Source organism: Myodes glareolus, chromosome 5 (assembly GCF_982192425.1).
Source record: "Myodes glareolus chromosome 5, mMyoGla1.1, whole genome shotgun sequence".
In the NCBI taxonomy this organism is placed as follows: Eukaryota; Metazoa; Chordata; class Mammalia; order Rodentia; family Cricetidae; genus Myodes; species Myodes glareolus.
In genome coordinates, this window is record NC_142030.1 from 26,102,550 (window position 1) to 26,129,468 (window position 26,919).

Consider the following 26,919-nt stretch of genomic DNA (forward strand, 5'->3'; position numbering starts at 1 on the left):
CGGGGGGGGGGGGGGAGGTAGAAAATGAACCTAGTTCTGATCTTTCAAGACACATTACTTTACAAAAAGAAAAAAAGTATTCACTCTAGGATCCTAGGATTACCTGGGAGCCCTCCTCATTGTAGTGCCTGGCATTTCGGAACATGAGTTTCATGTCTTCCATCATTCCTTCTTCACCTGCATATTTGTCATTGCGGATGTTATGCTCAATTATTTTCAGGTCCATGGGCTCTAAGATGATTTTATAGTAATCAGGATAGTCCTTCTTGGATGGCTTAACCATAAATAGATCACAAAGTCTTCTGCCTGAACCTGGCTCTCGAGCTTCAAGAACAACATTGAATAAAATTTTCATTCGCTGTTTTCTTATGTTCTTTTTACTGTTGAGGGGGAAGGTAGAAAAGGGGGAAAAACAACAGTGTCAGTTTTCTTTATCCAAGGGTGACCATGAAATAAAATAAATTTGTGGGCAGGTACTTCATAATAATTACAATATATTGATTAGATGTGCCATAAACATAATAAGCACCCTGGAAAGGTACAAGAGAATATTAAGAAAATTTACAAATGATTAAAATAATGATCCTGGCAGGAGCAACCAGTGACAAACCTGTTTAGAATAGCTCTCAAAATGTAATGTTGAATAAAAGATAGTGTGTGATACCATAAGAAAATAAAATTTAATAACAAATTGAAGTACATTTTGGGTGTTGAGACAATGCAATAAAACTAGCTATTCCCTTTTAAGCACAGACAAAACAACCCAATAGTGTTTCATCTTTTAAAATGTCTACTCCTAAACAGAATATTCTGGATGCCAGGAATAAAACAAAACAAAACAACCCACCAAGCAAACATCTTCATGAGGGCACAGATCTCTCTGGCATTGATCATGTCAGGGTCAGTTCCTAATTATTCCTTTACCCAGCATCCCTGTCTAATTCAAAGTAGCTTCAAGTAGTGTGTGGTGCATCTGAGCTTTTAGCCTTCAGCATGTATTCCTGCCTTTCCTCCAGAGTCCACAATCAAGATAAGATCCTGAAAAACTGTTATGAGCGGTACAGAACAAAGTACAAAGACAAAAGATGAACACCAGAGGTTAAAAATGGTCCTACTTAAGACCTTACTTAATTGTTGAGAAAACCAGCTCAGAGGCTAAGTGAAATGTTCAAGGCGAATGACTCAACAAACCATTAAAAGAGTTCATTTTCTAGTTTAACTTCTGCACAGTTGCATTACATTATCAGGATAACTGATAAACTCTAGTCTGCCCAGCAGTCTCCAAGTGGTCAGGGATGTAGAAAGGAGACAACTTACAATTTAGTTTCTAGTCTGCAAACACCTGCTATGATCCTATAATACAGTACGTAGAGTACAGTTACTTGTTTTCCACATTTTAAGGGGAAGGAAATTCATTACTGAAAAGAATTATATGGCTAAGAGTCTCTAAGCCTCATCCTCAGACTATTCCCACTCTCCTGGGTCAGGATGATCCTGCCTCAATTCGATTTAAACACCAGAAACAGAAGCCACACATGGAAGTGCATATTTGTCATTCTAGCACTTAGAGGGTGGAGGCAAGAGATTCAGGATTTCAAGGTCAACTTTGCATTCATAGCAAGTTTAGGCAAACCTGATATACATGAGATGGGGGAAGAACAGAGGGAAGAGAAAGATCATGCATGCATTTATGTATGTATAGTGTGTGTGTTCAAGTAAAGAATAAGCAGCAATTGAAAACCCAGACACTGGCCAGGCAGTAGTGGCACATGCCTTTAATCCCAGTTCACAGGAGGCAGAAATAGGCAGATCTCTGTGAGTTTGAGACCAACCTGGTCTACAGAACAAGTTTCAGAGTTTCAGGAAAGCTATGGCTACACAGAGAAACCCTGTCTCAAAAAACAAAAAAAACCAAACAAACAAGAAAACAAAACCCAGACACCCTTCAGTCTCAGCAATGCCTACCTGGCATGATGGAGCTCACAACAAATTGAAAGTGGCCTAAGTAGGAGAGAAAAAGAAAAGAATTTCTGGCTCCCAGAATTGGGTCCATCATTACCAAGTCTTTACTCTGGCTGCCCTACTCCTCTGTGGCCCTGTGATCATTCTACAAACATCTCCATATGTCTCTCGGTCAAGTAAATAGCTGTTAGCTAACCTAGGAGATGATTCATCTAGTGGATAGTATTTCGTCAAAGAAGCAGTATGGGATGTTGACGTGGAGAATGTGTTCTTGATTTCTAGGTCTGTAGCTAATGGATACTATTAAGAGGGACAAAGCTCCAAAATGGCAGAGTTCCACATTGAAACAAGAGAACTTTAATTTTCCAGGACTGAGACAATATTTCAGAACTTGAATCAAAAGTCACAGATGTCATACTTAAAACCAAGTCACATTTGACTTGTCTAGAAATGTCTAACATGTAGAGCTTGCCTTTAAAAGGAAGATGCAAGAAATCAGTTTTGAAATGCCAGGCTTAAAAGAGCTCACTAATTAACTCAGAAAGAAATCAGTTCCTCATTTCCGAAGTTGCAAGAAGCAGAACACTTAAGTCAAAGGTCAGATCTGAACCAGGGTAACTTTCTCATCTTCCCGCACCCAGCAGACCATGCCCAGTTATCAGGAGACTGTTCTGCATGAAGCTACAACCCTTTTCATCTGGGACAGCATCTGTGGCCAACTTTAAAGAGATTTTAAAAGACAAAGTTTTTAACCAAATTTTGTAAAGTTAAAATAGCAAATGGTTTATTCTCTCAATGCCAATCATCCTAACACTTAGTAGCTATGAATGGAATATATCCAGAATATGAATCTAACTGTATGTAAATAATTGTTCTAGTCTAGTAACTGCAATTTCCTTTCTCTACGTATATCCTGAATAATATATAATTGACAAACAAAACTATTACTAGGGTCACACACAACCTTTTTTGAACAAATCCAGTTTTGTTGATTCGTTTTCAGTTTTCTAAATCCTTACATACTGTCTTTGAGGCTGAGAACCACCCCAGTCCAGTCAAACTTCAGGGCTGACCTTCTATAACAACTGTGTTAACTTTAGTGGATGCTATTTTTATCTCTCTCCAATATGTACCATGAACTTTATTACATGGAAGACTTCTGAAAGTTTCATATACTTTATGGAATGAGACAAATATTATAAAAGTATATTATAAAAGTATAGAAACTTAAGCTCCCTTCACCCCACATTTCTGGCCATTTTCTTTTTTATTACCTTTATTAATGCTTGCATGTGTTTGCAAGTGTATGTATTCATGCATGTGTGCGTGCACACATGTGATTATATACCACGTGTGTTCAGGCGCATATGTAATGTGTGTGTGTGTGAGAGAGACCGTATGCCATTTGTGTTCAGGCATGTGCATGTATGCATGGGGGCGAGAGGGAGAGAGAGAGACTGTATGCCATGTGTGCACAGGTGCCCATGGAGGCCAAAAGGCGGCATTGGATCCCCTGTACCTGGAATTATAGGTAGCTGTGAGCTATCTGACATAGATTCTAGGAACCAAACTTGAGTGTCTCAGAAGAACAACCAAGCTCTTTTAACCACAGAGTCATATCTCCAGCCCCCTTTCTGTCCATATCCAATGTCACTTTAATTTTCAAGATCTTTCTTAGAACACCTGTAGACCTTCTATCTATTCACCTTTTAAATAACTATTAATATTTTAGTAACCTCCATTCTTTGGGAAGGTACATAAAAAGAGGTGCCACGTCTTTTAACCAGCATGAACATTCTTTGAGAATAACTAGCTACAGCATATTAAGGTAAGCTCATCTTGCTTCTTTCCTTCCTGAGACAAGGTCTCACAATGTGAACTAGCCTAGAATTCTAGAACTCCAGTCCCAGTACTGCCAGGATTGAAGACATCTGTTTACTACCATGCCTGGCTAAACCATGCTGTAGGAAATCTTACAGCTAGTGGTTTCCCACCCACTGGGGTGTGGCCTCTTGTGCTATATATGCTGATGTGGAGCTTGCGTCCTGCCTCTTTTCCGGTCTCTGTGCTATTGTTGCTGATTACGGATTCTGGTCTCCATTCCAGCAGAGAATTCTGATTTCTGAGTTTACCCTTAAATAAATAACCATCTATTTTCTTAATTCTGAGCTAGTGTGGGATTTCTTTTAAGCATCTTTCCTCAAAAACACCTGCTATTCTAACAAAATATCATACTATGTAGCTTATACCAGAGTCAAACTCAGCATCTCCTGTCTCTGCTTCCCAAGTGCAGAGATTACAATTATGAGCCACAATGCCCAATTAAAATACATTTTAAGAGAACTCAAAATCAAGACTGTTCATCATACACACTACTGTAACAAAGATAACTTTAGGGTAGATGGGCCATAAAAGGTCCTGTACTAAGACTATGAGTATAGTAGAACAAGCTTCGAACACATGAAAATCAAAATATAAATGAGTGCTTTTTCTTTATACAATGATTACAAGTGAGAAGGTACTGATACTCACCCAAAAAATAAATAAATAAATAAATAAAAATAACCAAACCAGACCAAACCAAAAAACAAAAAAAACCAAAAAACCTCTCGTCAGATTCTCATATCATAACCCAGGCTGGCTTCAAATTCATAGTGATTCTCCTTCCTGAGTCTTTTGGATGCTCTGATTATGGGAGTGAGCAGCAACACCTAAGAATGCCTCGAACTCCAGTCCCAGATAATCTTAACACCCTTTTCTGGTCCCTGAAGGTAACCCAAGCACATGGTGCACAGACACACATGTGGGCAGAACATCAACACAGATAAAATAAAATACATCTAAAAAAACCCTATTTGATGGTCATTCATCACTAACATGGCAACTTATAGGCTGTACTGAAAATCCTAAGTAACATACTAAAGATGCATTAAAGAAATGGATGCTTTTAAGAAGTAAGATATAGACAAGATCAGAGACTAAGAAAATTAACAAGAAGCATTAGCCCAACATGATGCCCAAGTGCCCACAGGTACTGATAGCTGGATTGCCAATGTTGATTCTGATCTTCCCACCATCTCAGTCAGTAAAACATTTCTGAGATGCAATCAGCACCATAAGCCCTCTACCTCTTGCTAAAGAAGCACAGTCACAATGGTAAGTGAGGGGGCTGTCTACCTCTGGAAAGAGGTCAGCAACAAATTGAAAGAAGTAACGAACATATGGAGGCTAATTTTGACACACTAACAAGACTTTTCTTTACTCATAAAATAAACTGGTACTACAAACACTTGTTTCACATGCATAAGGTTTTTCTTCTCATAGTGCCAGTACTGACCATGTCACAGAAGGATTACACTTTTAAAAGTATGTTTATGCATAAAAAAGGTCTGCACACCTGGATAGCCTCCTGAGACCCAACATCTCACTGTCATGAGTATTCCTGGGAAAGCAGAAACAAACAATACATGTGAAGAGAAATAAAATAAGCAACATTGGAGGGTCATGCATAAGCCAAACATGATTGAGAAAGAAGATTATTTGGTCCAAAAGATAAAAGATCATAACACTTGAAACATTTCAACAGAAGGCAGATTTTTCGGTAGAAGGCAGGGGAAAGGATGCATTTCCAGAATGAAAAGATTACAAAGATTACATAGCCACAAATCATTTTCTTTTTCAGATTTTCAGTATATAAAAAAAAGCAAAAATAGAATCATATACATTATTGAGGAGTAGAGTGGTATTTGGAAAACATGGCTCTGACACCTCTGGCCAACCTCATGTTTCTTGGCTCCTGCTGAAATGCTCCTATTATCAAAATCTTCTAACTAAAGTTTATTACTTTGTCACTGACCAATAGGACTGAATTCTCAAGTCTTTTAATAACCATGCATACCTGCAGCCCAAAACTGGGATAGTTTTTTTTTTTTTAATTGCTTTGGTAGAAAACTTATGGTTCTGCCACTTTTTTCCACTTTATTTCCTAGGAAACCTATTCACAAGGCGACTTTTGTCTGAAACATGATCTAGTAATTTTAATAACTTACAGCTTAATATTCTTTTTATAGGAAGTTGAAGGGCAATAACTTCATCTAATTGAACTATACCACAAATTACAGGCCCCAGAGATATGTACTTTTTAAGTATCTAGCCTAGGTTAATGCTTCCTTGGAACTGCTTCCTAACACTCAACTTATTTAAAATTATTTCCTCCAATGCTGGTGCTAACTGCACCATCACTTTTGCCTCCATTACCTTCTTTTGCCTGAGAAGTTTCTATCTTTGATTGGTGACTGATCTTACTCAAAGATGTTCTTGATTTGATGTCTCTGATCTGGTTTCACATTTTTCCTCCGTTGTCCCTGGTATAACAAGGAATTAAGAACTTGGAAGGATGAAATTCACAGGCTAATAATGGAGGAGACTTGCATCTCAGGGTACACCAACTAATTTAGCTAATACTGCATAGCTTTGCAGTTATTTTCCAAGTTAAAAACTGTTCCCAATAGCTGTTTGAGAGGGAAAGACAGGGCAGCTTTTTGCTCCTGAATCACATTTCAAAACCTCCTGATTTTAGTAGGTCTTTTTTAATGCAAATACAGAAATAAGTCAAAAAAATGAACTGGCTTCTTCATTCAATTCTGAGTCTGTCAAGCCCTCCTGGTAGTAATGATTAGCTTATTCCTTGTTCAAGGGATCCTCCCAGACTGACTGCTGTTACAAAGAATGTAAATCTTCAGGAAGAATGTGGTGTTCCACAATGATCAGGCCAGAGAAATTCCAAGAGATGGTCTTGTATGATTCCTTATATGAGCCTAACTTCTGAATCCCAGGTAAGTTCTTCTTAACAGTGAGGAGAAGAAAAGGATTAGGGAAGTTGAGATAGTTAGGAAAAACAAAACAAAGCAAACACCCAAATAGTCAATTTAACATTTTTATTTGCCTACAATAGTTATGATTTGATATTTTCAAAACCTTAAGTAAAGACCAAGTTAATGAGGAAAAGCAACAATCAGAACAGAGACTTATTTCACTAGAGCAGCAGCAGAGCTGACTTACTCCTTACCTTTTTCATTCCTACTCCATTTCTGCAATTCACTAAGAAACAATCATCTAAGATTTAAGTGGCACTTTGAAAATGCCACCTTAAAAAAAATCTGGACAGCAAAAAGAATAGTACGTTTCCCTAAGCTACATGTCATTTTTCTGTCATCTAAAAGTAATATGGTACTTGTGAAAAAGAAAATAATATTAACTTACAAATGCACTGGAAAATACATACTATCAAAGTTTTTAGAAGAATTCATACTTCATAGCTTACATTTTTTTCTGCATTTATCTAAAATAAAATAAATAAGAACTCAGCTGGCTCCAGATATGAGAAGATCATATACCTTTTTCTTTTGGCACTACCAGTATCAGAAGTGGCTGAAGAGATCATGCTATCTCCGTCCTCAATGTCATCTCTCCTGGCAAGCTCTTTCTTCTTTGCCTGAAATAGAGTAGATGCCAGGAGTAAGTCTCGCACTGTCAAGCATTCTAGGAATATATGGATGTTAAAGAACTAGGCATATCACATTCATTTAGAGAGGTACCACCTCACATAGGATACATAAAACTAAACAGTCTCCAACTATTTTTTAATAACCTAATTTAACAAAAGCCTGTGTAATAGAAAAGTAGGCTAAAAAATGGAATCAAACTAAAACACAGTGCTACCTAGAGCATTTATGACTGTCAATGGCATGTTACAGTTAAAAGTTCCGAGACGAGCTGTGGAGTTGGCTGGCCCTGCAGGCCAAGGTTAAGTTACGTTAACTTAGTGGGGGGCCTTTGGCATCTGATTTCTAAGGAGCAGTATGGCAAAGAAAAAAACGTTTAAAACTGAGAGGTGAAAATCTAGCTATACTTTCATTACACATCTTTTAAAGCTACTTTTTGCAAACGCAGTTGAAAAGCCCAAGCAAAGCAATCTTAGAGAACAGACTAACTATAACAAAGATATCTGAAATTCACAGCACTGAGAAAGAAGCAGTATTGATCATTTAAAAAAAAAAATAGGCTTTATGTTTGGTTTAAAATTGCCTTTGCTTCTTCTTGGTTCAAGGTTACTCTTGTTTCCAGAAATATTCTATCAAAAACAGTGAGACAGAGGCCAGCAAAATGGTTCAGCAAGTAAAGAATTTGGTCCAAGTCTGGTAACTTGAGTTTGATTTCCTGAACTCACATGGTAGAAGAGAACTGACTCCTACAAACTGTAACCTGACCAGCCCCCCTGCCACCACACAAGTGAAAAAGACAAACAAAACCCAACAAGAACAAAAACCCTCAAATATAAGACAGTTAATCTGGAACTCGCTCAGAGTTCTGGCCACGACCTCAGAGATTGCGTACTTCTGCCTCCCAAGTGCTGGGATTCAAGGTGTGCACCACTACCACCTTGCTGGCTTGGGTTAACCTGTATTTCATATCTACCTTTTTGTCTTAAAAATCCCTAAATGATCAATAGCATCTAGTTCTATCCGAGGTGCGCTGTGAGAGATCTGACAAACTCTTGGATGTTACAATGATCAATTAGCATTCAGATGTCCTTTTGCCAAAGTCAGCTCTCATAACCCCAATGCATGTGTGTGTGTGTGTGTGTGTGTGTGTGTGTGTGTGTATGTATGTATGTATACACTACAGGATCTTGTTATATATAACACAACCAGGCTGGAAAATTAGGGTCTTCTTGCCTCAGCCTCCCGCTGAGTGCTAGGATCACAGGTGTATGCTACCAGGCCCCAAAAGACTACCCCTATATTAACAAAGTCTAGAACCAAAAAGAATAAACTGCAGACAGAACAACTACCATGTGGAATTGAAGGGTAACTTTCTGAGAACACTGAAACTGGCTCTCTCCACTGGGCCAAATCCTTGCTCATTCTAGTACAATATTTATGGTACTTAAAATATTGCTTCTTCTCTATAGGACTCTGATAAATCTAAAAAACATTCAACAATATTTGTAGTGGAAACAAATGACTCAATATTCTGAAGGTGGAGATAGGGGACACATATCTGAAAAGGACACTCCAAACACATAAAACTAATTCAATGATAAAACAAACAACAACATACCTGCATGACTTGCTGCAATTTCAGGACTCGCTTATAGATAGTTGAATTGGGAACATTATAGCGTTTAGCATTTTCAAACATTAAATTCAGATCACACTCCAAATGATCTAAAGTTTCATATTCCTGGTTTTTTAGCTTTGTTCTGTAAAAGACAAATAAATGATTAGAAGTTTCTATTATGAAAATTACCAACCATTTATTACAAAAAACTTTCACAAGCACAACATAATGTCTTTATTAATCACTTGTAACTGGTTTTTAAGTTAAGAAGTAAGGTCTAAAGAAATACTAAACTTAGACAATATTGCTGTTTACCTGAAAATCTAAAAGAATAAATTAAATAAAAGAACATATGAAAGCAAATACACTAGAAAAATTCCCAGTGGGAAAAAAAAACCTGAGGGGGAAAAAATTAGATTTTAAACTGCTTCAATGAATCACTGTGAACTCCTGATTTCTGAAAATTAGGATGCATACAGGTAATCAGTGATAAAGTGCTGAGAAAGCACCTAGAGTAACATATTTACCTCCAGAGCCAGAGGAGACACACAGACAGTGAAAGGGGCTCTCATGACGGGAAACAAGAGGCAGATCTGTCAGAGTCTATTTGCTACTATTCTTCCAGGGCAGTCATTTATACAGAAGTAACAGTTTAGAGCTGAGGACTGTTTATTTTACTTAAAATCCCTAGGAATTCAAGTATCTTAGACACTATTGCTATTACTAACTATCAGCTATAAATATAAAGTCTGTTGGCCCTAACTGTATGGATTTTGGATATGAACTTTTACATCTTTGATTAAAGTATCTACATGCTAATCACTGAAGTAAAAAAAATTGTGCTAAGAGAATGACAATAGGTAAAAACAGCCTCATCAAATAGATGTAGAGATCCCAAACTTTCTCTTAGAATGGTACTATTCAATATGCATGTAAAGGTTCACTTTAAATTTACTCAAGTGATATTCAGATTCTGTGCAGTGCTTAAGGAGATATAAGTATTGGAAAACATCTCTGGATATAGCAAAAACAATTAAGCACAAATTCAGTTCTTAGTACTAGCTCATGAGCCTAACAGCAGAACTTAAATTACACTCTCAGTTTATTCTTGCCAAACCAAAGGTAAAGAAATAGGTGTTAAGAACACCCACAAAGAACACAAACTCTGGGCTGGCAAGAGTCAGTGAGTTAAAGCACTTCCTCTCAAGTCTGACATCCCGAGTTCAAACCCCAGATCTCATAGTAAAAGAACTGACTCCTGAAGTTGTCCTCAGACCTCCACACAAGTTATGGTATGCCTGTGACTGCATTTTACAGCTACATGTACACATGTCACAAAACAAAATCCAAACTTGAAAACGATAGTTTGCTAGGCTTAGTCACTGCTAGTATCATCCAATGGCAGTGTTAGGGGGATAGAAAGGGACATGGGGATGGCAAACCTTACTACAATGGAGAATAGCATGAGGAGTCACACTGGCTAGTTCCTCTAAGTTTGTTTGCTTTCCTTTTGGTGGGGCTGGAGACTGAACCCAAAGGCATGTTAAACAAACACTACCACTCACACAGTACCAGTCTTCTACTCTACATTTGGGAAGCATCTACCTCCCTTCCTTCTGCCAACAAATATTCCTAGGAGCATGCTGGACTGCACAGCAATTGAAACTGAATAAAATTTAAAATCAAGTTTCTTACTAGCATTCACCAAATTTCAAGAGCATACCATCTATAATCCCACGTCTGTGTGATTATTACACAGATGACACACATAGTATGATATTTCTGGCATCATAGAAAGCATCTGATGAGCATAGCTGGAGACACAACTACATCTATCTTTCAGAACTTTGGTGTGAGGCCTCAAGGCCCTACTTTTCATTGTTTCGCATTGGTACACTACATTACAGTGGTTCTCAACCTTCCTAATGCTGTGACCCTTTAATACAGTTCCTTATGTTGCAGTGACCCCCTAACCATAAAATTATTGTGTTTCTACTTCATAAGTGTAACTTTCCTGGTACATTTTTAACTGTTATGAATAGTAATGTAAATATCTGATCAGGCTATCAGCTGTGACCCCCAAAGGGGTCACAATGTATAGGGTTGGGACCCCTGCACTAATACAAATACCACAGAAATATTTAAATGAAGGAAGATGCTGGCGAATCTTTCAAATTCTATATTGTCTCACTTAACAAATCGATATTTATATCATAAAATTCCAATTTGGAACGACTGTCAACTAAGATATCTGAGAACTTAATTTGGCTTTTAAAATGAACTAGACCAATGACTAGAAAGATGGCTCTACAGGTCAGAGTACTGGCTGCTTTTCCAGAGGACTGAGGTTTTATCTCAGCACCCATATGGTGGCTCACAACTATCTGTACCTAGAGTTCTAGGAAATCTGATATCCTCTTCTGGGCTCTTCAGTCACCTGGCACACCACAGTACATTGCAGACAAAATACCTATACAAAATTTTTAAAATAGGGGTTTTGGGAACAGGACACACTAGGACATGGTCCAGCATTTAAGAGCACTTACTGATCTTATAGAGGATCTGAGTTCAGTTCCCAGTATCCACATGGTAGCTCACAACAGTCTACACCTCTTGTTTCTAGGGATCATATGCCCTCTTCTGATCTTCAAGGACACCACATATGAACATGCTGTACATATGAACACGCAACCAACACTCACACAAATAAAATAAATAAATCTTTAAAAAGTTAAAAAATTAACTAAACTACTTGAATTTCTTTAAGTAAAGGAAAAAAAAACTAAAGAAAAATTTTTTAAATTACAAGGGAACTTTATAACGTCTCTAAATTTACTCTCCTCCCTAAGGCAAAGAATATAAAAGATAATTTTCTAAATAAATGTTAACCTAATTTCTGTTTCATTTTAGTAGGCCAAATAAACTGATTTTCTATATGCTGAGGCAGGAGGACTTTGAATCCAGCCATGACTATATAACAAGACTATGACAAAAAAGCTAAGTAAATGAAAAAGAATCAATTAATGACAGTGTAGGCATGAAGATTTTTCCTTTACTCAGTTATGAGACAGACACTTAAATATTGAGGTAAAAACCATTTTTTTACCATTTAATTCCTTATCTACTTCTTGAAGGAATAGGCGTGCGCAGGCTCAGCTAACACGGAGACACATCTACACTGAGGAATGCAGAAGTGGTCTTACCTGATTTGTTGAAGTGATATGGGCATTTTAATCTGCTGATAATAATCTGGGTATTTTTTCTTTGAAGGCAAATGGAAAAAAGGTTCGGCTATTAGCTGCCCTTGGTTATTGCGACAGCTCCTGACTGTGTCATAAAGCTGATGAAAAGGATTTGAAACATCCATAAAGGAAGCAATGCTCTCGGCTTCAGACTCCCCTTCTTCATAACGTGCAGCTGAGAAGACAAAAACATATTTACCAGGGAAATAAAGACAAAACAATCAACATTTAATCTTAGTGATTCTTTTAAAAATTTTATGTGTATGAATATTTTGCCCCCATGTACACATGGGTACCTGGGACCCACAGGTCAGAAGAGGGCACTGGATCCTCTTGGTCTGGACTTACAGAGAGAGTGAGCTGCCTTGTGGGTGCTGGGAATTGAACTTAGGTCATCTACAAAGCAATAAGTGCTCTTAATCATTGAGTCATCTCTGCAGGCCAGAACCAACACTTTAAAGCATGTTTTTTTTCTCCTTTCCTTACAAATTAGGTCCTATACCACGGCCCAATTTGATCGAGAGAGCTCAGAAATCCTGTTTTAGTCCCTTGGGTGCTGGAATTATGGGCAGGCTCAATCATGTTCAGTACTTATTTATTTATTTTTTGGATGAAAGCTTCACTACATAGACTTGGCTGGCCTCCAACTTAAATCTACCTCCCAAGTGTTAGGATTATAGGTATGTGCCACTATGGACAATTTTGAAAATGATTTTACAAGATCTCTAATTTTCCTTAAAAATAATGTTAAATATGGCTAGAGTAAGTATTAGAAAGATGGCTCAGTTAAGAATACTTGCTACTCTTCCAGACCTTAATTAATTTCCCAGAACCCTCAGCTGATAACAATCTTAACTGCAAAACTGCAGGGCACCTGATTTCTTCTTCTGATTCCATGGGCACCTTCAAATACATGGCATACATTCACAATACATTCATATAGACACACACACACATAAATAAAAATAAACACCTAGTGTAATTGCACGTTTTAGAAAAATGTTCCCTGGAAATGGTAAATTCAAAAGTTATACTCCGTTAAAACACTAAAAAATAGTTTCTTTTTAAAATGTGATTTTGGGTTGGTGAGATGGCTCAGTGGTTAAGAGCACTGGCTGCTTTTTCAGATGGACCCAGGTTCAAACATTCCCAGTACAAACATGGCAGCTCACAACTGTCTGTTAACTCAGTTCCAGGAAATCTGACACTGTCACACCAATGTACACAAAATTAAATTACTTAACAAACAAACAAACAAATAGTGATTTCTTCTAGCCTTTGTTGACTCCCCGAAAGTCTTACCCTCTCTGAGAGTGAATTAGAGGGTGGGACAGAGGGTGGTGTGGGAAGGTGGAGTGATGTGGGATTCCCCTCTGTATGCTGTGAATACCACTGGATAATAAAGAATCTGCATTGGGCCTACTGCAGTGCAGAATAGGGCAAGGCAGGAATTCCAAGCAGATAGAGGAGAGAGTAGGCGGAGTCAGAGAAAAGCCATGAAGCCACTGCAGGAGACAGATGTTGGATGGATGGAACCTTACCAGTGGCCACAATCACATGGCAATACACAGATTACTAGAAATGGGTTAACATATAAGAGCCAATAAGAAGTGTGGGCTAATAGGCCAGCAGTGTTGTAATAACAGTTTCTGTGTGGTTATTTCAGGTCTGGGTGGCCGGTAAATAAGCAGCCCCCGTCAACAGTGGAGGGGGAAGGAGGAGGGGAGGGAGTAGAAATTGGATTTGGCATGTAAAATGAGAAAAGATAGTTATTTTTCTTAAAAAATTAAAAGAAAATATGATTTCTTCAGACTTCCTGCTATGTTCAGCCAAATGGAACAAGTAGTCATTCAGAGATCAAAACAGAAGCAAGAGGTTCAGTGCTACTGTTAGGATCTGCAATGCACCCCCACCCCAAAGACTCATGTGTTAAAGGCTTGCTTCTCAGAGAAGCATTACTGAGAGGTGGTAGAAACTAAAACGTGGATTAGTGGGAGTTACAGGGGCATGCATCTGAAGGAGGGAATAAGACCCTGTTTCTCTTTCTTTTCACTTCCCAACACACAAGGTAAAAGGTTTTACTCTATACCTGGCCCCTAGTACGTATGATATGCTGCCATGACACAGGACTAAAAGAAACATGTCTGACTGATCATGTACTAGAATTTCCCGAACTGTGAGCCAAAGCAAGATATGGTTTATTATCATTAGGTATTTGCTAAGAAAACAGAAGACTAACACATTTACCATAGGACAAATTTAGGTTGGGTTGATCCTCTCAGACGTGATTGTATCACCCATTTCTAACATCAGAGAATGACTGATTCCTTAGTAAGGAAATGTTCAGTAGAAGTTAAGTCATAAAAACACCAGAACAAAGCAAGTAATTTTTTATAGAAGTACAAAAGACATGCTGCTCAATTCTCTAAAGATTTAGTTACCTGCATGTATGTGTATAAGCTGTGTGTGCAGGTGCCTGAAGAGGTTAGAAAAGAGCTTTGCTTTGTAGCTAAGGTTGATCTTGAAATTCCTGACCATCTACCCCCAGAGCAGTGAAATTACAAAATATATTATCACAGTTGCTTTTATGAGGCACTGGGGAACAAAACCAGGGTTTCATGCGTGTACAGCAAGTACTCTACCAACTAAGCTACAAGCCTGGCCCTCATTAGGTTTTTAAACTTTATCTTTTTCATTACTAGTTGGTATCTTTCTTATACTATTATCAGAAAAATGCCCTGCATAATTCTGAAACATTCAAAACCTAATGAAATTTATTTTAAACTCTGTAGATAGTCAACTTTGATAAATGTGAAACTGGGAGGAATATAAATATATTTTAAGTGCAGAATGTATCTATCAAGCCTGCTATAGTATGTTATATAGTAGGCACTAGAACATATCAATGTTCCAATCCAAAGAACCTGTGAATGCTACCTATGCCAGAAGAATAACTTTGCAGATGTGACAGTACTGACTTGAGTAGGCACTTAAAAGTAATGGCAAGGATGCCGCCATGAAAGAGTCAAAGAAAAAAGGAATAACAAATACTGAGGCTGAAGAGTAATAGTTTAATAATGGAAGAAGGAACCACCAGCCAAGAAATACAGGTAGCCTTGTAAAAATCAAAGCATCTATTTTCCTGTAAAATATCGAAATAGAAGGCTGGCCTACTTACCCACCTTGATTTTAGACACTTGAGCTCCACCGCTCTAAGAAACTAAATTTATGTTGCTCTAAGTCACTAAGTTGGCAGTAATTTATTTCAAAAATAGGAAACAAAGTAAGAGGAACAAAGTGTGTACAAGGTTGGGGATGTAGCTCAGTGTTAGGGCTTTGTCTAGCAGAAATGAGGCCCTGGGTTCAATCCCTTGTATCACCTGAAGGGAGTGGTGGGTATTGGCGGTTGGGACACAGTAAATGGATCCATGCCTAGCACCTCTTATTTAGCCAACTATGAAAAGGGCCCATTAACTTTTAAGGACAGTATTTTCAAGTATCTTATAAAGCTCCATCTGTTTGTTTTTACATACTTGGAGTTCTTCTGTAACACCTTCCCAAGGAAACAAATTTTTCATCACTATGACAGAACACTTTCATTTGTCAATATCTGTATTCGAGAGTTCACTTTATTATAAGTCAATAAAGCTACAGTTACTTTTTGGTTATTTCTTTTTTTTTTAATTTTATTTTTCCATTCAGTTACTTACACTTCCTTCCCTCCTCCCAATCTCCTTCCGCTTCTCCATACCCCCCTCCTACCTCTCCTGCCCTGCTTGAGAGAGGGCAGGGAACCCTGTCCTGTAAGAAGTCCAAGGCCCTCCCCCCTACATCCAGGTCTAGGGAGCTGTGCATCCATATAGACTAGGGTCCCAAAAAGCCAGAACATGCCGTAAAAACAAGTCCCAGTGCCTTTATCAATGGCTTCTCAGTCAGCCCCCATTGTCAACCACAATCAGAGAGTCCGGTTTGATCACATGCTTGTTCAAACCTGGTCCAGCTGGATTTGGTGAGTTCCCATTAGAACAGGCACACTGCCTCAGTTGGTGGATCAATCCCTCGCGATCCTGACTTCCATGCTCGTCTTCTCCCTCCTTCTGCCTTTCAACTGGGCCTATTTCTTTTTGTTTACTATTTGCCTGATACATTTTCTTTAAGAAAAAGTGTTATTTCTATTTTATGTGTATGGGCGCTTTGCCTGCATCTAAGAACCATATGCATGCAATGCACGTGGAAGCCAGAACAGGGTGTCAGATCCCTTGGAACTGGAATGACAAAGGGTCATGGGGCACCATACCCATGTCCTCTGCAAGAGCCACCTCTCTAGCCTCTTGCCTAATTTATCTTTATCTACTATCTTATGTTTGAGTTCCCTGTTTCTGTATTTATCCCGTTACGTCCATTAACACAAAGCAATTTACCTTTGACAATTTTACTTATCCAAGACTGTATCAAATGCAACAAAACATTTTCTTAAAAAACTAATCAATTCCAAGAAACATCAAAGTCAATGCAATTTCCCTCAGTCAGAAGAACTACACTATAAGAATGCCTACCAGCTAAAGCAGCATCCTCTTCACTTTCCGAGCCATACTGAAGTGCCATGGTAATTGCTGACAGGCGACCTCCTTGAACTGCTCTTTTATTACTACAAAGAAAAATGAGCAATTAGAAGACAGACTGGCGTTACGATTTGTTCATCTTATGAAACAGGAACTGTTAAAATGTACTAATAACAAGAAAATAAATAAGTTCTATTAATTGTCTTCTTAGTTTATAACAGTCTTCATAATCAGTCTTAGCAAAGAAAAGTAGGATTTTTGTTCTCAAAAAAGAAAAGTTGGGACTGGAGAGATGGCTCAGCAGTTAAGAACATCCTAACATCCAAAGGGCAGCTCCTAGCTGTCTGTCACTCCAGTGCCAGGAGATCTGACGCCCTCTTCTGGTCTCCACTGACACTGCACTCACATGGTGCATGGCCATACAAGAACGTAAAACACACCTCTCCCTCTCCCCCCCCTCTCTCTCTGTGTGTGTGTGTGTGTGAATATAAAGGTGATATATATATATATATATATCACCTTTACCAACAGACAGAAAGTGGTAGCAGAAAGCCTATAGTAAACTACTACAATTTGTTTTTCACTTAAATGTAGTACATTACTCCATATTTTATAGAAAATAAGGATTTGGTTATTCTCTTTTAAAATACTCACTTCACAATAACAATTTTTATTATGAACCCAATATTTATTTAGTATAAATAAGTGTTTAATACCACATTTTATTTGTAACACTAAACACTATTTAATAAAGCTTAAGTGTTATCTGAGAGGTGAGGAAAGATCTATACAGAACCTTAACCTACTTGTGGTTACTTTTGTGACAGGCTCTTGCTATGGAACCTAGACTGGCCTTGAACTCACATCTTCCTGCCTCAGTTTACCAAGTACTGAAATTTTGGGTATATGTCACTATGCCCAGCTCTTACCTCAATCTTCTTAAGTAAAGTACTTGATATACCCTCCTCAAAACCTAGAGTAATACTTTAAGATAGCCATGTGGCTAGCATGCCTATGTCACAGCATGAGTCAGCTCTCAGACTACAGCCTCTTACTCTCACCGGTAATACTTGCTAGTGGGGTTTCTTTCTTCACCAAGGCTGCTTTTACTGTGCGAAGGACCTGTCAGTCTGGCTGCAGCCAAATTTGATGCAGTCCTATCCAAAGATAAAATAAAAAAATAAAATAAAAAAACCCTCAGAGACTGAATAGCTAAAAATCAGAACGCTGGGCAAACAAAAAGGAGACAACTATTTCCTTCTAAGAAAAGTATAAAATATTTCTGAGAGTCTATTATACAGCAAGTTCTGTGTCAAGATTGGGGACATTGAAGAAAGAGACCAGAACTAGTGTTCATAGGCTTGTGGTTGCTACAGAACTAGAAGAAACAAACATGAGGGCCAGAAGAAAGCTTTGAAAGTAGTTATTCAATGTTTCCATTTCATTTAAGAGGAAATAGAATCCCAGAACTAAGACATTTTCAAAGATATAGTCCTAATGAAGAACAAGCCAGAATGAGACCTGAATTGTTCTGACTAAACATCTTACTGCACACATAAATACACAGTATTATCTATTTACACACTATATCTATATCTATATACCACATCTTTTCAAATACTTTCTTCAGCTACAATGAAGCAGCTAAAAAAGTTTCTACGGTTTTCAGATTCATACATCAACTGTAAACTCATCTTATTTTCTACTGGGTTGATTTTACTAGCTAAAATTCAGCAAATAGGCACAAGAATCTTAGATATCTTAAACCTACCTTATTCGAAGACTTGATTTAGCCATTTCATGATGTTCAATTTCTGCCTTTTTCATATAAAATATTTTTTTAATCGAATTGGCATCCTAGCAAGATAAAATTACTTTGTTTAGAAAAAGACTCACAAGATGGCTCAGTGGGTAGAGGTTCTTGCTACCAAGCCAGATGACTTGAGTTCTATCCCTAAGACCCACATGGTGGACAGAGAGAAACAACTCTTCCAAGTTGTCCTCTTATCTCCACATGTTTAGGCCTACACACACCCAAAACAAAGTAATGGGATAACTCCTGACTCATGCACTGCTGGCTTTCAAGTCACTGTCACTTGGAGCAGACTTCTGCTTGCGAGCCACGAGCCTGCATCTCTAACACACTGCAGGAGCTCCCAGAGCACCTTCATGAGCTGTCACTGAGTATGACTTTAGAGGGCTGCTGCTCTTTTATGATTTGGCAAGTAAGAGGCACACTGGATCTAATGGGAAAATACAATGAATTCTATTTGTATAAAATGATCTGAAAATTCAGAAAAGATATAATTCTACAATTTGAAAGACCATGCACACAAATTTCAGATAAATAAATGTACTTTCTTAAATTAATAGCAAACTAACACATTAGATCTAAAGCTTCCTTTCTTGTAGTTCAGGATGACTGTTGAGACATACTCATGCTCCTGGGTCATCTCTCTGTTTCCTAAGCACATACCTTTGTAATAAGCTTAAATCTATGTTAAACTTTACTCCTAATAACCTCCAACTCTGCATCATAAAAATAAATGAATAAATAAAAACAACTTAGGCCAGGGAAAATAATTAAACTAAAAACAGTTTTTTTTCCTTCTTTTTTTTTCCGAGACAGGGTTTTTCTGTAGCTTTGGAGCTTTCCTGGAACTAGTTCGTGTAGACAAGGCTGGCCTCGAACTCACAGAGATCCGCCTGCCTTTGCCTCTACAGTACTGTTCTTTCACAAACTAAGAATTCAAGTACTTCCTAATTCACTTCTGACTCTCTCTCTTTCTCTGTCTGTCTGTCTGTCTGTCTGTCTTTTTGGAGACAGGTTCTCTCTGTGTAGCCCTGGCTGTTCTGGAATTCCTTAGGTAGACCAGAATGGCCTTGAACTCAGAGATTCCCCCTGCTTCTGCCTCTTCGGTGCTAGGATTAAAGGTGCGCACCACTACACCTGGCTTCACTCAAACTTCTTAGCAATGCAAAAGAAAGTGGGCTGAGATGGGTAAACTGTAGAAATGGTTTTGCTACTCTCTTGACTGATGAAGTCCTATAAAATTATACCAATCAAGACGTTGATTTTAGGAACAATCATAAGGGGCTGGAGAGGTGGCTTAGCAGTTAAGACCACTGTACATTTCCAGAGGACCTGGGTTTTATTCCCAGCATCCACATGGCAGTTCATGACAGTTTGTACCTCTAGTTCCAAAGATTTCAACACCCACTTCTGGTCCCCCCCAGTCACCAAAATGCACATGGTACAAAGACACACATGCTGGCAAAACACTCACACAAATAAAGTTAAAAAATTTTTTTAAAAAGAAAACAATGTTACAGATATTACCTTCCTTGCATACCTCACTGGGATGTGGGAGTGGGGGGGGGTTAATACCTGTGAAACTAGTCAGGCCATCACCAGTATAAATATCTGAGAGGTCACCAAGGATCTAAAAGATGTAACTTTAAAGAAATACTATGTCTTGTAAGGCAGATACAGGTGGACCTCCATGAGTTAGTTCGAGGCCAGCCTGGTTTACAAAGTGATTTCCAGGATAGCTATAGCGGTTACACAGATGAACACTATCTCAAGAAAAGAAAGGAAGGAAGGAGGGAGGGAGGAATGAAGAAAGGACGAAGCATTGTGTACAATCCCAGCAGAGAGATAGTGGACCCAGCAGGTATGCCCAGGCCAAACACTGGGGCACAAGGTCAGTAATCCAAAAAATGAGTGATGAATTTTTGCTGCTTGCACATGCTTAAGAACAAGAGAGTAATGCTGAATGAAGGGTTCAGATGTAGATTCTATGGTCACTGAACACATCCAGGTGAATAAAACACCCAAAATGTGTCATTTACAGAGCATGGTTGTGGTGGGCCAGCTCATACACAAGCTCTCTTGCCACAATGAGATGACTTCACTGAAAAAGGACAAACTATTTCTAAGCCAAGGAGGCTGCACAGGAAAAAAAAGACACCCAAGAGAAAACTAAAACTTAAGGCACAGGAATAAACTCAGCATAAAATACGTGCAAATAAAAGCTAACTGTAACTACCAACAGCAATGTTGAGTATTTTGGCCAGCATTCAGAAAAATCTAATGATTTTCTTAGTAGAAGACTTTCTGAGCACCCTTTTCTAAATACCCAATGATATGTAGTACATCTCTGTGTAGCCCTGGCTGTCCTGGGGTTCACTCTGTAGACCAGGCTGGCCTTGAACTTACAGAGATCCATCTGTCTCTGTCTTCTAAGTGCTGGGAGTAAGGGCGCACACCACCACTGCCTGGCTAATCAAAGACATTTCTACAACCAACTATTCATTATTAGAACCAGAAAGTTTCTAAGGGGCAATTGCAAAGCAATCAGTTATTTACTATTATTTACTACATTTCAAAGAATGCTTTTTGTATTTATGAAGTTTAAATGCAAGGACTAAATAGTTATTAAAAACTGTATATTTAGATGAACAGGGGATTAAGAATCTAGGAATACACCCTTTATCCATTGTTAACTGATTTTGAATAAGATTGCAACACAATTCAATGGAGAAAGAATCACTTTTAAAACAGTGTTGGGGGTAACAACCCATGTAAAAGAATGCATCTGAATGCCTACTTAACATACACAAAAACTAATTCAACCTAGACTCAGGATCTAAATGTAATACCTAAACTATAAAATTCTTAGAAGAAAATACAGGTGTAAATATTTTTGAACTTGGACTAGGTAATGATTTAATTGTTATGATGCCTAAAATATAAGCAAAAGAAAAAAAGAGAAAGACAAACTAGAATTCTTCAAAATTAGTGAAACCATGTCAAGATGAATTACTGTGAAGGGTGAAAAGACAAGAGAATGGGAGAAAGTATTTTAAAACCTCAGTGGTTAAGAGCACTGCCTGCTCTTCCAAAGGTCTTGAGTTTAGTTCCCAACAACTACAATGTGACTCACAACCATCTGTAATGAGATCTGGTGCCCTCTTGAGGAAGAGATCTGATCAGTCATCCTCATCAACTTAGACCATGAAACCCTGCCCATGCATGCTTCAGCATTGCTAGGGCATAAATTTCATTTTTCATTTTAAAACCAACTGTTAAGAATAGGATATCAACAATATATAACTATTAAAATGACAATGAAAAAATAAGTAACCAAATTTAAAAAATGGGCAAAGAATCAAAATAGGCATTTCTCCAAAGAGGACAATATCATACACAAAAAGATCGCTAAGTACATGAAAAGATTTTCAATATATTAAAGAAAAGCAAATCAAAACTATAATACACTATGATACTCCCAAGTTTGCTGAAATAAAAACAAAATGAAAAGCATGTGTTTGGTGAGAATGTTGAAAAATTGCAGCATTTGTATACTGGTGATATGTAATACGGAAAAGTTGCTCAGGAAACACTTTGCAATTTCTTCAGTAAGATAACTACGTAGTTACTGTGTGACCAAGCAACTGCATTCCTAGGTATGTACCCAAGTATAGTGAAAATGTATGTCTACAAAAACTTAGGTGACTACTCCTAACAGTATATTTATAATAGCTAAAAATGGAAATAACTAAAATGTCTAATAACTGATTTAAAGAAAAACATTTGGTGCCATCTTTAAAAAAGACTATTAATGATCAATCAATCATGAAAAAGAGGCTAAGCATTGGCACACACACAAATCTTCAACAAAGAAATTAGTCATAAAGGAATCCATGTTATATGATGTCACTTACATGAAATTTCCAGGATAAACAAATATATAGAGACAGAAAAGTAGATGGAGGTTATTTACACTTTGGGAAATTATAGGCAAATGAAAATGAGCACTAATTTACTGGTATAATGGCTACACAACTCTGTAATACTAAACCCCTAAGTTCTATATTTTAAATGGATGGAATTTACGGTTATAATAAACACTGGAACTATCATCAATGAAAATAGCAACAACAAAACACTAACCTTGAATACCTGAGAACCAGGCTCGTTATATGTTTTGGCATTTTTTGCTAGAAGATCTATATCTTTGGCCATTGCATGAATAGTTTTGTAGCTTCCATTCTACAGTAAACAACAAAATATAGCAATTTTTCTTAATAAGAATTAGTCAATATAACCTTTAAAGAAAAAGACTCGCCAGGCAGTAGTGGTGCATTCCTTTAATCCCAGAACTCAGAGTCAGGCTGCTCTCTTGTGAGTTCAAGGCCATCCTGATCTACAGATCAAGTTCCAGAACAGGTTACACAGACACACATACACAGACACACAGACACACACACACAGACACACAGACACACACACACACACACACACGGGAGGGGAGGGAAGGGAAGAGGAGAAGAAAAAGAAAAAGACTTTTTTATTTGTTTAGTTTTTCGAGACAGGTTTGTCTGTAGCTTTAAAGCATGTCCTGGAACTCGCTCTTGTAGTTACTACAGTCCAAAATGTCACTGGGAAGTTTAATTGTAAATAATATCCAAAATTATCTTCCCTTTTATAGATCATTACTAGTATCTATTTATAAGTACAAACCAGAATCTATATTATTTTCATAAACAACTTACAATTTTTTAAAAAATCAAGTGAAGTTTACTTCATGAAGTTTATTTAGGTTTTATTTAACACAAACAGTTTACTATGCACCAAACACTAAGTGTTATGTGAATATTTATTCATTAAAGTAAACTTAATAATGTAAAGTAACACTTCCTCTATTTACCAGATACTGGGGTAAAGTATAAATCAGTTCTACTTGTGCCTAAGCTATTACACATTAAAGCTCATTCAACCCAAAATAATGGAAGGATACTCATATAGCTGCTTCAAATACTGAGGAAAGGAACACACATACCAGGTAAAGGCACATGACTGATGGCTAGTACACAGAAATCAACAGGGTAAGTTCTGAAGAGTAGAGAAAGTAAATGAAGTGTAGTGGAAGGTGAGAAATGGTAAAGCTAAAGCACAGACTGCACAGACAGAGAAAAGACAGATAGGGCAGAACTGGGATGGCCAGGCTAAGGAGAACAGTTGGTGAGCAAAGCAACATCTGAACATCCATCTTATTTGGAAGGACTCTCATAGGTGGGAGGGACCATGAGACTGAACATTGGTTGCTTTGCCAACAGCTTAGCAGCAAGGCCAAGGAAAATCCCCATGCATCAGCTAATTCACAATTTAGATCTTGAGTGACTAAAGTCAAGGATGGCAGGATTCCTCCCTGACTTCTGTGAAGTAAGAGTCTAGCAGCAAAACAGAAAGTACCACGGCTCCTGGTAACAAACAGTAGGAATAGGACTAGTACCACAGAGAGGCTGTACATAATCTCAACTGTTTCACTGCAACTCTGAGTTCTGTCTGTTTTCCAGAGAGCATTTTCCTTGGGAAGAAAAAGGAACACACACACCAGGCAAAGGGCACATGGACAAGTATCTATTTTCATTAACCTTATTATTATTGTAAGTAACTTTCATTTTAATATATCATAAAGTGATTTAGAAGAGGGTAAAAACTTTTATTGTCAATATGACTTTCATAGTCAGAAATGTCTATAACTAATCCCACTTATTTAGTTATTCATTCATTTACTGACAAGAGATTGAACCTAGGACCTTGAACCTATGCTACACTTGTCTCCTAAAATACAATTTTAAAAAAATCCACAATTAGAAGAAAGAAATATCTATTATTTTACTTTCTAAAATCTCCTAAGTATGCAAGCCGATCTGCCCTGGTGCACATGATTACAGATGTTCACCTTCATACCTGTATTCTCTGAGCAATGGTCTTGAGATCTATAGGCTCCTTAATTATTGCATAATAGTCTGGATATTGCTGGAAGACAAAAACAAGTATAGTCAATACCTAAAGCACTCAGAAGGTAAGTCTGTTCTTCAACCAGAAAACTGAGAAATTTTATGAAATCCATGGTGAAAGCATATTGAAAAAGAATTGTGTTTTATCTTTCTTTTTTCTCTTTTTCAAGGAAAATGAGACAGGGTTGTTGGAGAAGGCTTGGCCCATTAGCTCTAGCTTCTTATTGGCTAACTCTTATATTCATTTAACCCATTTCTATTAATATGTATATCTCCACGTGGCTGTGGTTTACCAGGTAAAGGTCCCAGTGTCTATCTCCAGCAGCTCCATGGCTTCTCTCTAACTCCACCTTCCTCCTCCCATGCTATAGGCCAAGCCAGTTTCTTTATACATTAACCAACAAAAGCAACACATAGACATAGGGACCTCCCACACCACAAGGTGTCACTGAAAAATTCAGGGTAGCCTCAAACTCTTAAAATTCTTCTGCCTCAACTTCCCATTTGGCTGGAATATTAGGACCACACGACCAGACCCAGTTCTTTTAAGTTTGGGATGGACTCAAGCTTTTCATATTTGCAACACAACATTGGCATACACAATATTCATGTTGAACAACCATGAGATTTGAATTTGAACTCTTCCGCCCTCCCTCCAAGTATTTTAAAGACATTGAAGACTTTGTAGCATAAGTGAGCTACACCTGTGGTATTTATCTAATCTGAGCTCATCTCAGAAAACAGGCGCACTAGGAATGTCCTTGTAGCTTTCATGATGCTTCTCATGCTCACTACTCTCAGGCTCTTCTACAAGTTTCATTTCTTGAAATAAATAATTGAAGTTGACCAAAATCCAAAAGCAGTTTTGCTCTTTTTATAAGTTTTTATAACACTTCTGAAATTAAAATATAATTACTCAGAGACGGAAGCAGGAGGATTTGTTTGTGATAAGTCTAGGTAATATAGTGAAACTTTATACCAAAATAACAAAAATAAGTAATATTTAACATAAACAATAAGGCTAAACTGTTAAATTATACTATTGTGCAGCATAGTAACAAAACCAAAAAAAGCACATGAGTTTGGGACCAACTCACTCAACACAACCAGAAAATCTGCTCCATCCTCACTCCCCCCTCACACCAATAATCTTTTTTTGAAAGTCAACCTTTGGGGGCTGGACAGATGGCTCAAAACTTAAGATTCATGCAGAGAACCCAGCTTTGATTCCCAGTACCCACATGGTGATTCCAAACCATCTCTAACTCCAGTTCAGAGAATCTAACACACTCTCCTCTCTTCCACAGTCACTAGTTACACAAGGCACATAGACAGACACACAGGAAAAAGGCTTCTACTCATGTTAAGTTTAAAAAAAAAAAGCCATCTTCCAGTCAAGTAAAATTACAGATTATGCTTTCTGTTGAGGCCATGAAGAATATCACTTGGCTACCTTTAGTGATGTGGAACTCCCCGCCGTATGCTGTGAATATGAATGCTTTATTACCACTGGTTAAAAAAGAAGTTGCTTTGGTCTATAGCAAGGTAGAATATAGCCAGGCTGGAAGAGATATATAGAGAGAGTAGGTGGAGTCAGAGAGATGCTACGCCATGTAGCTGCTGAAGGAGAAAGATGCTGGAACCTTACTGGCAAGCCACAGTCTCGAGGTGATAAGCAGATTAATAGAAATAGGTTAATGTAAGATGTAAGAATTACTTAATAAGAAGCCTGAGCTAATAGGCCAAACAGTGTTGTAACTAATACAGTTTGTGTGTGATTATTTGGGTCTAAATGGCTGGGAAACCAACATGCAGTCTCCATTTACAAATGGAGCCAAATGTGGAGAACTATATCCACATAAAACCTGAAATAGCTTGGGAAGGAATTTTAAACACAAAAGAGCAGAGTTAAGCATGGCTTTTTGGTAGCAGCATTTTCTTGGGTGGGCTCTGTTTGCTGGAGGCAAGCAGAGGTACAGCTCCTTTAAAAGAAGGCTTCTTGACTCAGCATTAGTAACAAAAAATGCATTGCTTCTTTAACAGACAGGTTCCTGGTTCCTGCTAGAAGCATGAACTCTGGCTCTTTCGGGTGGTCCTGCAACTTAAATGTGGTTTCTGAGCAGCATGTCACAAATTGCTTAAAGGCGACATAGACCCGCTATGTCACTGGAGCTAGGATGGTAAGCATGATTCGCAGATGCGGCAAACATACAGCCAACATG

The 26,919-nt window shown here is 37.9% G+C and overlaps 1 protein-coding gene across 42 annotated transcripts in view; it reads right to left on the minus strand.

Annotated features, from left to right (window-relative positions):
- Pbrm1 (polybromo 1) overlaps positions 1-26,919 on the minus strand; it is a 109,755-nt gene that overhangs the window by 63,024 nt on the left and 19,812 nt on the right. For 21 of the 42 annotated variants that reach the window (XM_085687736.2, XM_085687740.2, XM_048420924.3 and 18 more), the window contains 10 exons: positions 24,648-24,716; positions 22,845-22,943; positions 18,660-18,745; positions 17,950-18,045; positions 16,883-16,974; positions 12,288-12,501; positions 9,085-9,226; positions 7,359-7,456; positions 5,360-5,404; positions 104-380 (listed from right to left, as the gene is read on the minus strand). In XM_085687736.2, coding sequence (XP_085543862.1) covers positions 104-380; positions 5,360-5,404; positions 7,359-7,456; positions 9,085-9,226; positions 12,288-12,501; positions 16,883-16,974; positions 17,950-18,045; positions 18,660-18,745; positions 22,845-22,943; positions 24,648-24,716 — 1,218 coding nt within the window. The remainder of the gene's footprint in view (positions 1-103; positions 381-5,359; positions 5,405-7,358; positions 7,457-9,084; positions 9,227-12,287; positions 12,502-16,882; positions 16,975-17,949; positions 18,046-18,659; positions 18,746-22,844; positions 22,944-24,647; positions 24,717-26,919) is intronic. The other 21 variants (XM_048420938.3, XM_048420919.3, XM_048420945.3 and 18 more) reach the window with 3 other exon arrangements.